Below are 11,412 nucleotides of genomic sequence, written 5' to 3' on the forward strand. Positions count from 1 at the left end.
CTTCACTAAAATTAAGAACCAAACTTTTTTTGTTTTGAGTAAATATTGGAGGACAAGCCACTCAATTATTTAATTAATCTTCTATCAGGATTTCAAATCTGCGACCTTCCACATACACAAAGAACATTGTCTTGGCCACTAAATTAGATGTTAGTTAGTTCTCAAATTAAGAAAAAATTGAAAATAATTGTCAAGTATCAAATAGAACTTAAGTTAATTTTAATTTCCAAACCTCTATAGGGACTCTTTAGTAATTATTACTAAAACGATTAGAACAATGAGCAACCAGAGTCAATTAAAACATTTCAAAAGCGACTTTATTTCTTTAAGAAAAATTACTATACATTTAAAAAAAATATATAATAAAGAGTACCAACATATATACTATTAGAAATCAAAAGAAATCCAGATGCTCAATCTTGTGTGTAAACTGTGATACGATTTTCTAGCACTCTCTGCGCCACAGAAGATCGACTTTCCATGCACTCCAATGTAAAAGAAATTCCGAAAGGTGTTCGCCACATTTTTGGTTTAAAAAATGTGTATGAGAGAAGAGAGAGAGAGAGGAGAAGAAGACTGAGAGGAAGGTGAAAGAGTGACGTCAACAATGGTGGGGGCAGGCGTTTTCATTCCATCAACCCACGCGCAATCGAATGCGGGCCACCCCCTCTATCTCTCTTTTCTTCCTATTTTATATATCCTCCCCTTCTTTCCCTTCTCCCCTTCCTTCTTCTAACCTATATACATCTCCTCCTGGATCGATCCATTGATTGATCCCACCTCCATTAATTGATTAACAGTGTTCTTTCCACCTATTGGTGCAGTAAGACTTCAAAACAAAGGCTTGCTGATTAGTTAATTATTACTGCTATTAATTGAGGTAAGTTTTCCATGTCTTTGATGTATATATGTTTCAACTTTCAACTTGTTGTTATCTAGTGGTCATGCATATATATACGCTTTTATGTTTTTTTGCATGTTTTTTTAGTTCCTTCAATTCTACAATTGGTGATCACATATGTTCGTTCTTCTTATAAATTCTAGGGTTTCATAAATGCATATGATAGATATGTAAAAGCATATTCCATAATTATATAAAATATTTTATAAGTTTTGGTAGCATTGAATTTATTGATTAATTGTGCATAAAATGCATATTTCATATATGTTGATGTGGGTTTTCATGTCACTGTCAAATTAAACATATATACTTTTTTTTTTCTTTTTTCTTTTTCTGTTGTTGTCAAATTCTTTTTCCTTCTTAAAATCCAACTAACAAAGGCTAATTTGTTCGTTGGACGTACTTGAACCGAGACTCTTCTTTATTTCTTTTATTTGAATTGCAAGAAATTTAAATGCATTCAGTTAATAAGTATTTACTTAACAAGAACAGAAACAGAAGAAAACAACTATAAAAACCTACATTAATATCATTCCTACCTAGTATATTATATTTTTTATGAAGAAACTCATTCGATATTGATTGTTTACAAATACTTCATTATACATAACTGGTAAGTTATCAGTATTTGGGTATATATATAATTCATTCGATATTGATTGACCGAATTTGTTGCGTGCAAGATTCATGTAATAATAGTAAACAATAAATTTTGAATGACTGCCAACAATTAGAAGAAATTTTGCATATCAATACAACTAATTAAAGAGTCATGTCATTTTAAGGTCTTTATAGTTCCTTCTTAGATGCATATAAATAAATATGTAATGAAGTACACCATGAAATGGATATGTGGGGGTAAATCGCTTTTTATATCTTAATTAGGAGGAAATGATCTCTAATTAAAATTACAAAAGATATATATATATATATATATATATATATATAAGGTCACTACTGTTGTAATGAACATATATGCATGTATAACCGGATCACAATGCTTGAAACCTAGATTATAATTAATTAATGTATAAAATTAAGTATAAAACAGGTACGAGTCATTACCCATTCATGCATACCGGATGAAATTAAAGTTGTTTAAAAATAAAAGAACACTAGCTAGCTAGCTAGCATTGCTAAAACCTGTCCAATATAAAAACTTATTGAAACATCCGCTCCTCAATATGTTCTATGATCTTTCTTGTAATTAATTAAATTGACTTTATTATTTCCCAACATGCTGGTTATTTTATCAATCATCACATACTCCCAAACTTCTTCATGAAGAGTGCAATAATTGTACAAGAAGCTAATTATTATTTCCAACGAACCTAACTAAAGAAGGCTTTCTAAGTCACGCTCTATTTAATTAACAGAAGCTAACCAGTGAAGTAATTATCATAATATGATTCTTCTCTTGACATCCTAATTGAGGTTAAACAAATTAACAATTAATTATAGCTCATATTTCAATACAACAGAAAAAGGTGATTGCTAGCATTATATCTATTTTACATCCTGCATATATATATCCTATTCATCATTTTGCTCCTATTCAGCATCTTCCTCTCTCTCAACCCCACATGAAAAAGTTGATTAAAACTGCAACTATACACACACTTCAAAGCACCAGTCTCCTAGAAGATCTTTCTCTCTTTCATGTCCTTTCATATTATATTATGAAGTTAGAGTTTGCACTTAGTTAGTGTCAAGGAAATCCCAGACAAACGAACAATGTAGTCAGATGCCGTGCAGAGAAAAAGGGTTGCTACCTTTTTAGCAAATGCCTCCTTCCACCTCCTGTTGGTTTTCTTTTTGTTTCCATACATACCTCCTTTTCTTCTTTAGACTTTAGAGCATGCATGGGACTATGGGAGCGCATGCTCCGTTTTCTAGTGGACGTCAGCCCCTGCCTTTTCCTTCTTCTTTTTTCTTGAAATAAGTGGCAATTAATTTCCATCCGTTAACATTGCTGAAATCAGTAAAGTTCAAAACCCCTAAACATTATAAAACCTCATTAAATAGTATTCAAGGGAACCTGACACAGGAGTTAACCTAAAGCACCATCAAAACCACAAATCATAGTTATTATCATAAATGAAAAAAAAAAAACAGCTATTTAACATTATGTGCTATTTCAGCTTAATTTCAAGTTTTTAACTTTTAACACATCTCTCTTTGCAAAACTTGTCCTGTTGTCTATAACTACAAAATCCTTGAATCGCAGAAATTTCCTTAATAATTATCTGGGTCTAGCTATCACCTTCTTTTGAATCTCGTCTTTCTTCTTTTTCTCGCTTGTTGCTATTTGCCATTTAATCTTAGATAATAGAATTTGCTCTACATCTTCGTCTTTAGTTGCAAGTTCTTCGCTAGCTATCTTTCTCTCCTTTAGACTCCAGATGCACATTGTGCCCTCTTTCTTCTTTCTCTAGCTAGTGCATGCAGATGCTCTTGGCATCTCCAAACAAGAATACACTCACTCTGACAATGTGTCGACAAATCTATAGAGCCATTTGGATCTGAGCTTAGGGTTTCTTCATAAGTCTTTCGACCTGCTGGCTATTGTATGACATCTGGATCTGATCTATCACTTCTCTGGGGTCCATCTAGAGAGAGCTGTATATGGATTTGATCTACCCTTCTTTCCTAAATGATCGACAAAATGGAGGAAAAATCATAGAAGAAGTTTGCATCGCCCTTTCTCTTATAAAATGAACAAATTATTTATTATTGTGAAATTTTGTATCGCATAGAAATCATGATTTAGTCTACCCTCCTTTTTTTTTTCTCACACATATATTCTCTTCAATTCCCTTCCATCACAAAATTGTATATACTACTTATAGTTTTCATTCTCGCAATCCTGTATTTATTACTAGGTTGATTTATGAGGGAAGTTTTTATTTTTGTCATAAATATAGTGCATATTGGATATATAAAAGATAGAAGTAAATTGACAAACTACTTAGTACTCATTCTTTGGAGGTAAAAGAGCGTTTACATGCAATATGGGGAGAAGGCAAAGTATGACTTGGATTGTATATTTGTATATATATACATATTCGCTATGTCAAAATTATTCGACTGGTAGCTAGGTTTCATATGAACATATATAAAAATACCATACACAAATGTGTTGTGAAATAATACATTCTATATGACAATATAGGGTCCTAACTAGTAAACTCAACTTCTTTCAAGTTATAGTGTCAAATGGCCTTGATTTATATTGTTCGCACAAAATGTTAAGGTATTTAAAGTGTGTTCACGGAGAGAAGATTTGAAAAAATAGAACTTCACAGGAATATATAATATGTTGTTATAAAACTCGAATAACACTGAAGCTTAATTAGCTATATAATTTTTTTAACACAACTAATTAATATAACTGAAGTTGCTTGTAAGGCAATATATATTTCTTCTATTTTAATTTCTCAATTGTAGTAATGATATTTTGTAGACTAATTGTTGCACGTGCATGTTTTCCCATTTCACCATTGGTGTGACAAAATCATCACGCGGACTAGACTATGTCTCTGGTTCATGTTCAGACTTTTCCAAAGATGACTACAAAATTTAACATGGAAGTGACAGATGAAAACATTGTCTCAAGAGCCTATCTAGCTATATAGTACTCTAGACTCTGGACTACGGTGCCTGACAGAAAAAAAATTATGAAACAAACAAAATAATAATAGCCAACTTTTTTCTCGGTAAAGCCGTAAAAGTCAAGTACAAATGCTTTAGTTTAGCACACATTTTAAGAGTATAAGATATTGTAGCGAGTCACTCATTGTAAGTACTATGGATATCAAAAGATATATTATATATATGATGATAGCTAGCTTTCTCCATTTCTTCACTGGTTTGGAAAACAACAAATCTATATAGAACACTACAAGTAGGAAACAGATTAACTGTTTGATAGCTACGGTAGCATGCCTTGTAGGCTTGCATGAACCCCTTCCTCAACCAAAAAGAAAAAGAATGTTAGACAACTTAAAAAGGTACTTGACACTTTAATTTTATGTGTAAATTCTTTATGCAGATGGAGTCAATGGAATCATGCGTTCCTCCTGGATTTAGGTTTCATCCAAAGGATGAAGAGCTGGTGGGTTATTACCTAAAGAAAAAGGTGGCTTCTCAAAAGATAGATCTTGATGTAATCAAAGACATTGATCTTTACAGAATAGAGCCATGGGACCTCATAGGTTAGAAATATCTTATGCCATTTTTACTATATATATATATGTGCGTAAATAAACAAAACCAAATGTGCCTATGACATGAACCTTGCATTTTAATTTTTAACCATGTACGTATTCAAAACGAAATGTGCATGTAAAAGAGATCCGCAACCTTTCTTTTCAGACACACACACGCACACACAGAGTTAGTCTATCATGTTTTGCTAAGTAAAGTGTCTGTTTTACTTCCGCTCATATCTTCATTTTTAAAGTTTAAACATTCAATCCGAAAAGTTCAACATATTCTCCATATTAAAATGTGATTCGAGACCAAATTTTATATTTTTTGGAAATGTTTTGCTATTTTTTAGAATTTTTGAAAATCGCTATTTTAATATGATAAAAAAATTCCTAAAAACAAAGATTTAAAATAATATATTGCTTTCTGCTTGCAGAGATGTGTAGAATTGGGTATGAAGAACAAAGCGAATGGTACTTCTTTAGTCACAAAGATAGGAAGTATCCTACGGGAACGAGGACAAACCGGGCGACCCTGGCAGGGTTTTGGAAAGCAACCGGACGGGACAAGGCAGTTCATGATGAGAAAAGTAAGCTGATTGGCATGAGAAAGACCCTGGTCTTCTACAAAGGAAGAGCTCCTAATGGACAGAAGACTGACTGGATTATGCATGAATACAGGCTTGAAACAGACGAGAATGCACCGCCACAGGTAAATTAATTTAATGCTGATATTTTATGAAAAAAAGGAAATAAGGAAACAAATAATGCTAATGTATTTAAATGGCAGGTTGTGCTGATGATCCAAAATATATAGATCAGATTTTCCACTCCTTTGCACAAGATATATATATATATCATAATAATTAAGAAAATGCAGTACTTCTTTCATCAAAGCTGTATATGTCCTAGCAAGGGATTCATTTGCTATGCATTAATTATCCATTATAAGAAAAAGAAAAGGAAATCTTTCTATGTTTATCTCCCACATATAAAAATAAAATAAAAAAGACACTAATGGATGCGTACAAAGAATTTTCAAGTGAAAGAAGCCCTTAATATATAGTTTTGAAAATTATGGTGATTTATGTACATGTTTGTCTAAAAATATACACATTGATGACAAAATCGTTTATTAAACCATTTTATGCAAAGATGTTGGTTTACTTATTCTGCCTTCATTGATAGTAGAATATATTGAATATTATTATTATTATTTTTTTTTGTAAAAGAGAACTATTACTTATTTCAAACAAATTCACAGGAAGAAGGTTGGGTCGTTTGCCGAGCATTCAAGAAGCGAACAACATATCCTTCAAGCAGTAGTATTAGTAACATGTGGGCATCCAGCTACCCGATCATTCCGGATTGTCTTGATTATCTACAAAACCAAACTAAATCCTCTCTACTTTGCAAGAAAGAGAACGAACTCGACAACCTAACCTTCTTAGCACACTCAAATAACTTTGTGCAACTCCCAGAGTTACAAAGCCCTACACCTAATGTCAATGCACAATTGCTCCCATTACCAGTAATCTCAGTAAACAACCAGGTTGGAGGACAATCAGAAGTACCAAGATCGGTGCATAGTGTGACAGATTGGAGAGCACTCGACAAATTCGTTGCCGCACAACTGAGCCCGGAAGAGAAATTCAGTGCTGATCAAGTTGCATCAATCAGCGGTGCATGTCATGAATCAGAGGAGGTTGCGCTTCTGTTGCTTGAAGGTGAACAGGATGAGTTTTTCTCATTTAGTGAGTTGTTGAGCACTGATGCATCACATTGTTTGGTCTAATTGACTCTTTATATATATTTTTTGTTCTATTTTTTCTTTATGGTATGAATGTTTGGCATGTCAATTTCCTATTAAATGGGAATTGCAGCTTTTATGAGCTCTGGTATGTGCACTGAGCTTCTCTTTTACAATGTGCCTAATATATATATTATTGCCCTGTTAATGAATATCGTTACTAATAGATGTTACTCGTCAATATGTAATTTGAACTTTCTGTTTTTGGGGATAATATATTGACAAATTTCATTAGGCTTCATGCAGCGCATCAGTCATATACTTTCTCTATTGATGTGGGCTGCATGAAGAAAAAATAACTCTGTTAATATCTTTATCTATCCTGTTTTTCTGGCATTCTCCTCCGTCTTTATTTATTTAGTTTTTAAGTTCAAGCAAAGTCCATAATAAAGGGAGAGGAGAGCCCAACCAAACGACAGGATGTGCTAATTATGGGCTTGGGCCTTTTATTTGAACTTCTAAAATGAAAGATTCTTTAATTATGAGCCGATCTTGGATAAAGCTGGAACTTTCGTTCTGATCGTGACCGTTCAGATTATAGCTGATCTGATCCTAGACAGGGTAGTGACGTGGCAGAGCATCGAAAGTTCGGGTAAAGATATTAGAAGAATTGATTTGACTTCATACTGCGGACTTCTGTGCAAACCAAATATACAGTGGTAAATTTGTTTAAACAGATCAGAACCGTCCATTTAATTAAGGGTAAATTTGGTATTCCAAAGTGTACCCCTGTTAGTCTAACGATTCAAAGGTGGTACTATGTTAGCCGTCGCAGCTCCTCTCGCTCGCTCGCTCGCTCGCTCTCTCTCTCTCTCTCTTTCTCCCCCTCTCGACAGAAAGCGTTCGAGATCCGCCACAACCTCATCTCTCCTTGTTCTCTGCCATCTCCGACCCAGTGCTCTCCCTCTCTCTTGTTCACGGGACAGCTTTACCATCGCTTGCTCCGTTGTCAATGTTTGTTTCTCCCTCTTGTAAGGAAGGGTGTGCTCCAGAACCTGTCGCGCAGAGGAAGGGGACAGGAGACGAAGGGAGGGTAACACGGCTCGTGTTACTCCGTCTACACCTCGATTCGGGGGTACGAATTTCGGAAGCTTTCAACGTAGAGTTAACCTTGCAACAGTAGCGTTTCCCTTCCTCTCCTCTCCAATTTCTTCGTTCTGGAGCGAGTAACCGTGGCGGGCAGCTCCGGTCTACCTTCGTCTCCCCTTCCTTCCACGTAAGTTTCTCTCTCTGTCGCTCTGCCTGGTAAAAATTAGAATTGAGAAATAACAGAAAAGTTTCTCTGCCTCACAAGAAATCCTTTGCGTCGCTCTTCCTCTCTCTAATTGCAATATTGAGAAAGAACAGAAAAGTTAGGGTTTTAGTAATTCAATAAATTGGTGTCTTTCTTTCAAAATTTGCACGAATTAGTTGTTTTTTTTGTCAATTTCAAGAAAACTCAGCTACAATTGCTAGTGAGTATACATTTCACACTGAATTTCACCAATAAAGAGTTATAAACACTGCATGTATGTTTAGGATTAGAACTTGAAAATTGTGGTTGCGCGACTGATAAGAACCTTAGAAGGAGCCGCTCCCCATGCTCTTCTGCTTCTTTAGTTCACATTGCCTACTCAACTTAATTTGTAGACCTAACCGAGGGCCAAAACACATCAAAAGAAACATAAGAAGATCAATAGAAAGGCCATGTATTTTGAGAAATGGTATAATATGTTCCGTGAAATAAAGCTCTTATTCTGATTGTTTGAGTCTTGTTCTATGTTCTTACTATTTTCCTTTATTTACTGTTGAAGTAGTTCCTTCTTTGTTTAATGCATGACCTAACCCAAATGAGACACCTTTGGGTTGGTTAAGCCCACTGCTGGCTTGGCTGGGTAGGTTGGATTAGATTGTTCATTTGCTTCCAATTTTAGTAGAATTGAGTGGAGAATGTTTGACCTAGAAAATAGTATGAAGAGACCATAAGAAATTAGGGGTGCAAACGGATCGAATAGTGGTAAAATATTATCATAATAAATATTAAACAATATCATATATATACATCTACTATTTAGATATGGATAATTAAAATTTAAAACTATATCCGTACGTATCCGTATCTGCGCATATATTCGGATATCGGATATCAATATTTAATTTTTGAATATGGATCCGAATATGGTCGGTTGATATCCGATCCGTTTGCACCCCTATAAGAGATAAGATGATGTGTTGACCATTTCATTTACAACTGGTCAACAATACATAGCTTTATCAAACGATGAGAAGATTATATCATTGTTAAATTTTTCTACAGTTCTTTAGAATCAGTGAGGAGTTTCTTCTAGACGCTACTAGAAAATGAAACATAGCACTGTTCATCGATCACTCGGTATACTAATGCTCATACCTTATTTTTTCATTTAATATCCATTTGAACTTGATACCCAGTTCTCAATTATTTTTGTTCTTGACACTGATAAAAACTTGTAAATATTGTTACTTCGTGCAGTGTCAACCTAACTGCTATGCAAGGATTTTGGAGACGAATCAAATCGTTTTTGTAGCCAAAGAGGACATTCCTGTTGTTCAAGAGCTGACGTATGTATCACTTGACATATTTTGTAATTTATTTTAGCATAGCATCCAACTCTATCTCGGTATTTTACTGATGTGTAAGCCTTTATTGTGCTTGCAGAATTGATTACAATTTCAACACAGATGAGTCAGATGAAAGTGGAGTCAAGTGTCTCTGTCAATGCAACCAGAATGGATACAGCCCTGTGTTGTGCTTAGGTACCGAACCTCAAAATTGGATATCTTAAGATGGATGGATATAAATGTTTGAATTTTAAAAAGGAAAGTTGTAATGGCATTACTAAAATTGCTTATAATTCCTTTTTTTGATTTGCAGGTAGTTAATGCTTTTCTCATGCATACTTGCATTTTTTTTTGAATTATTTTATATTTCTGTATACAACTCTCAACTCTGCACTAACTCGGACTATGTTGTACTTTGTTAATCATTATGGATTGTTGTATTTTGTTAATCATTGTTAATTGTTGTACTTTGTAAATTGTTTAGTGTTCTAAAATGAACATAAGCTATGCTTGTAAAAAAATGTTAATTGTTAATGACTTGGATGTAATGTCTTGTACTAGTAGGTGCTATTATGTATGTGGAGACATCAATTATTTTGCAAACTCTGGTACACTTGTATGAATGGGGTATGTCTTCATGTGGAGACATCAATTATTTTATTAATTCTCTTTTATTAATGATATAATGCAGGGTTCTAAATAGCTAGCTATAGCTATGCAATAGCTGCATTGTAACTTTTTCGGACTTCAAAAGCTATAACGCTATTAACCACTTTTCTTTTATAATAATTCTAAATAGCTAGCTATGGTTACGCTATAACTTGTTCGAACCTTAAAAGCTATAACCCTATAATCGCTATTTAAAACCTTGATATTATGTCTTGTATTGGTAGGTGCTATTATCAATTTGATGTAATGTCTTCATGTGGTGATTCTAAACTTACTCTAGTATGCCTTCTCTTCTTTTTTTCTATTTTGCAAACTATGGATAAATAATATATTATTTTGCCAACTATGGATAAATAATATATTTTTTTCATTGGAGACATCAATTGAAATACTATTTTTTTTTTCCATTGGTACATTCTGTTACACTTATAATTGTTCACACAAAAGCATATGTACAAAGTTTCAGTACAACAAGATGTACCTTTTATTCCCAAGTACACTTTTGGTTCAGATTGCAAGTATACAATTCTATCGCGTAGTATATTATCGGGTATCGATCCACAGAGAGTATGGTTAAAAGTTAGGTTTTGTACTTTGTCAATTAATTTCAGAAAAAGTAAATAAAGGAAAGTACAATAAAGTAAATGGGGGGGTTTCGTTCTAATTAAATCTAAATTTGGGTTCAATACTCGAAAAGAGAGTTTTAAACAATAAAAGTAAATAAAGGAAAGAAAGATTGGTTTGTTTTCAAGTAAAGGAGATCTAGGGGTATTCGGTCTACAATCTCTTGCTAATTCTATCTATTTGGTATTTGTTCAAATTCATGTATTATTTGATGAGGTTTATAACCTAAAGTGTTAAAAAGGGTCACGGTCGTGAATTAATAACGTGTTTAGATAATTTCGGACTTCATGGTCGTTCTTCACCCTAATTACCTAGACCCATTGAGCTCTTGTTAGCCTATATTGACTAATTATTGACACAAGTATTTTGGTAGGTTGGATTAATGTTCCTCGAATTTTAGGTGCTGTCACCATCCTAAAGGGATATTTAACAATCACGTTTACACAAAATACGTATCAATACTTAATCAATCTAGGTGTCCTAAGTAGGGGGTTTGACTTCACGGTCGTTCTTCACCAAACCCTAACCCTTAATTTCTATAGTTTCGATTATGGATATCAAAGTATGGTCGCTTCTAACCCAAAATCTAAGATATTTGTGTTCAAAATTTGGTACTCTCC

The 11,412-nt window shown here is 33.8% G+C and overlaps 1 protein-coding gene and 1 long non-coding RNA gene across 2 annotated transcripts; both read left to right on the top strand.

The window, feature by feature from the left end:
• The first annotated feature begins 737 nt into the window (after nt 1–737).
• On the top strand, nt 738–7,017 carry LOC144557856 (NAC domain-containing protein 37-like). The gene is made up of 4 exons (XM_078306479.1): nt 738–880; nt 4,953–5,115; nt 5,547–5,821; nt 6,374–7,017. The coding sequence occupies exons 2-4, from the start codon at nt 4,953–4,955 to the stop codon at nt 6,902–6,904; spliced, it is 969 nt and encodes a 322-aa protein (XP_078162605.1). The 5' UTR covers nt 738–880; the 3' UTR covers nt 6,905–7,017.
• Nucleotides 7,018–9,146: 2,129 nt separating this feature from the next.
• LOC144557738 (uncharacterized) lies at nt 9,147–10,054 on the top strand. Its single transcript, XR_013512775.1, has 4 exons — nt 9,147–9,290; nt 9,411–9,499; nt 9,597–9,694; nt 9,813–10,054. It is a non-coding gene; the product is annotated as an uncharacterized LOC144557738 (long non-coding RNA).
• The last annotated feature ends 1,358 nt before the right edge of the window (nt 10,055–11,412 follow it).

The sequence above is a fragment of the Carex rostrata genome, chromosome 8 (genome assembly GCF_964058835.1).
Source record: "Carex rostrata chromosome 8, lpCarRost1.2, whole genome shotgun sequence".
NCBI lineage: Eukaryota > Viridiplantae > Streptophyta > Magnoliopsida > Poales > Cyperaceae > Carex > Carex rostrata.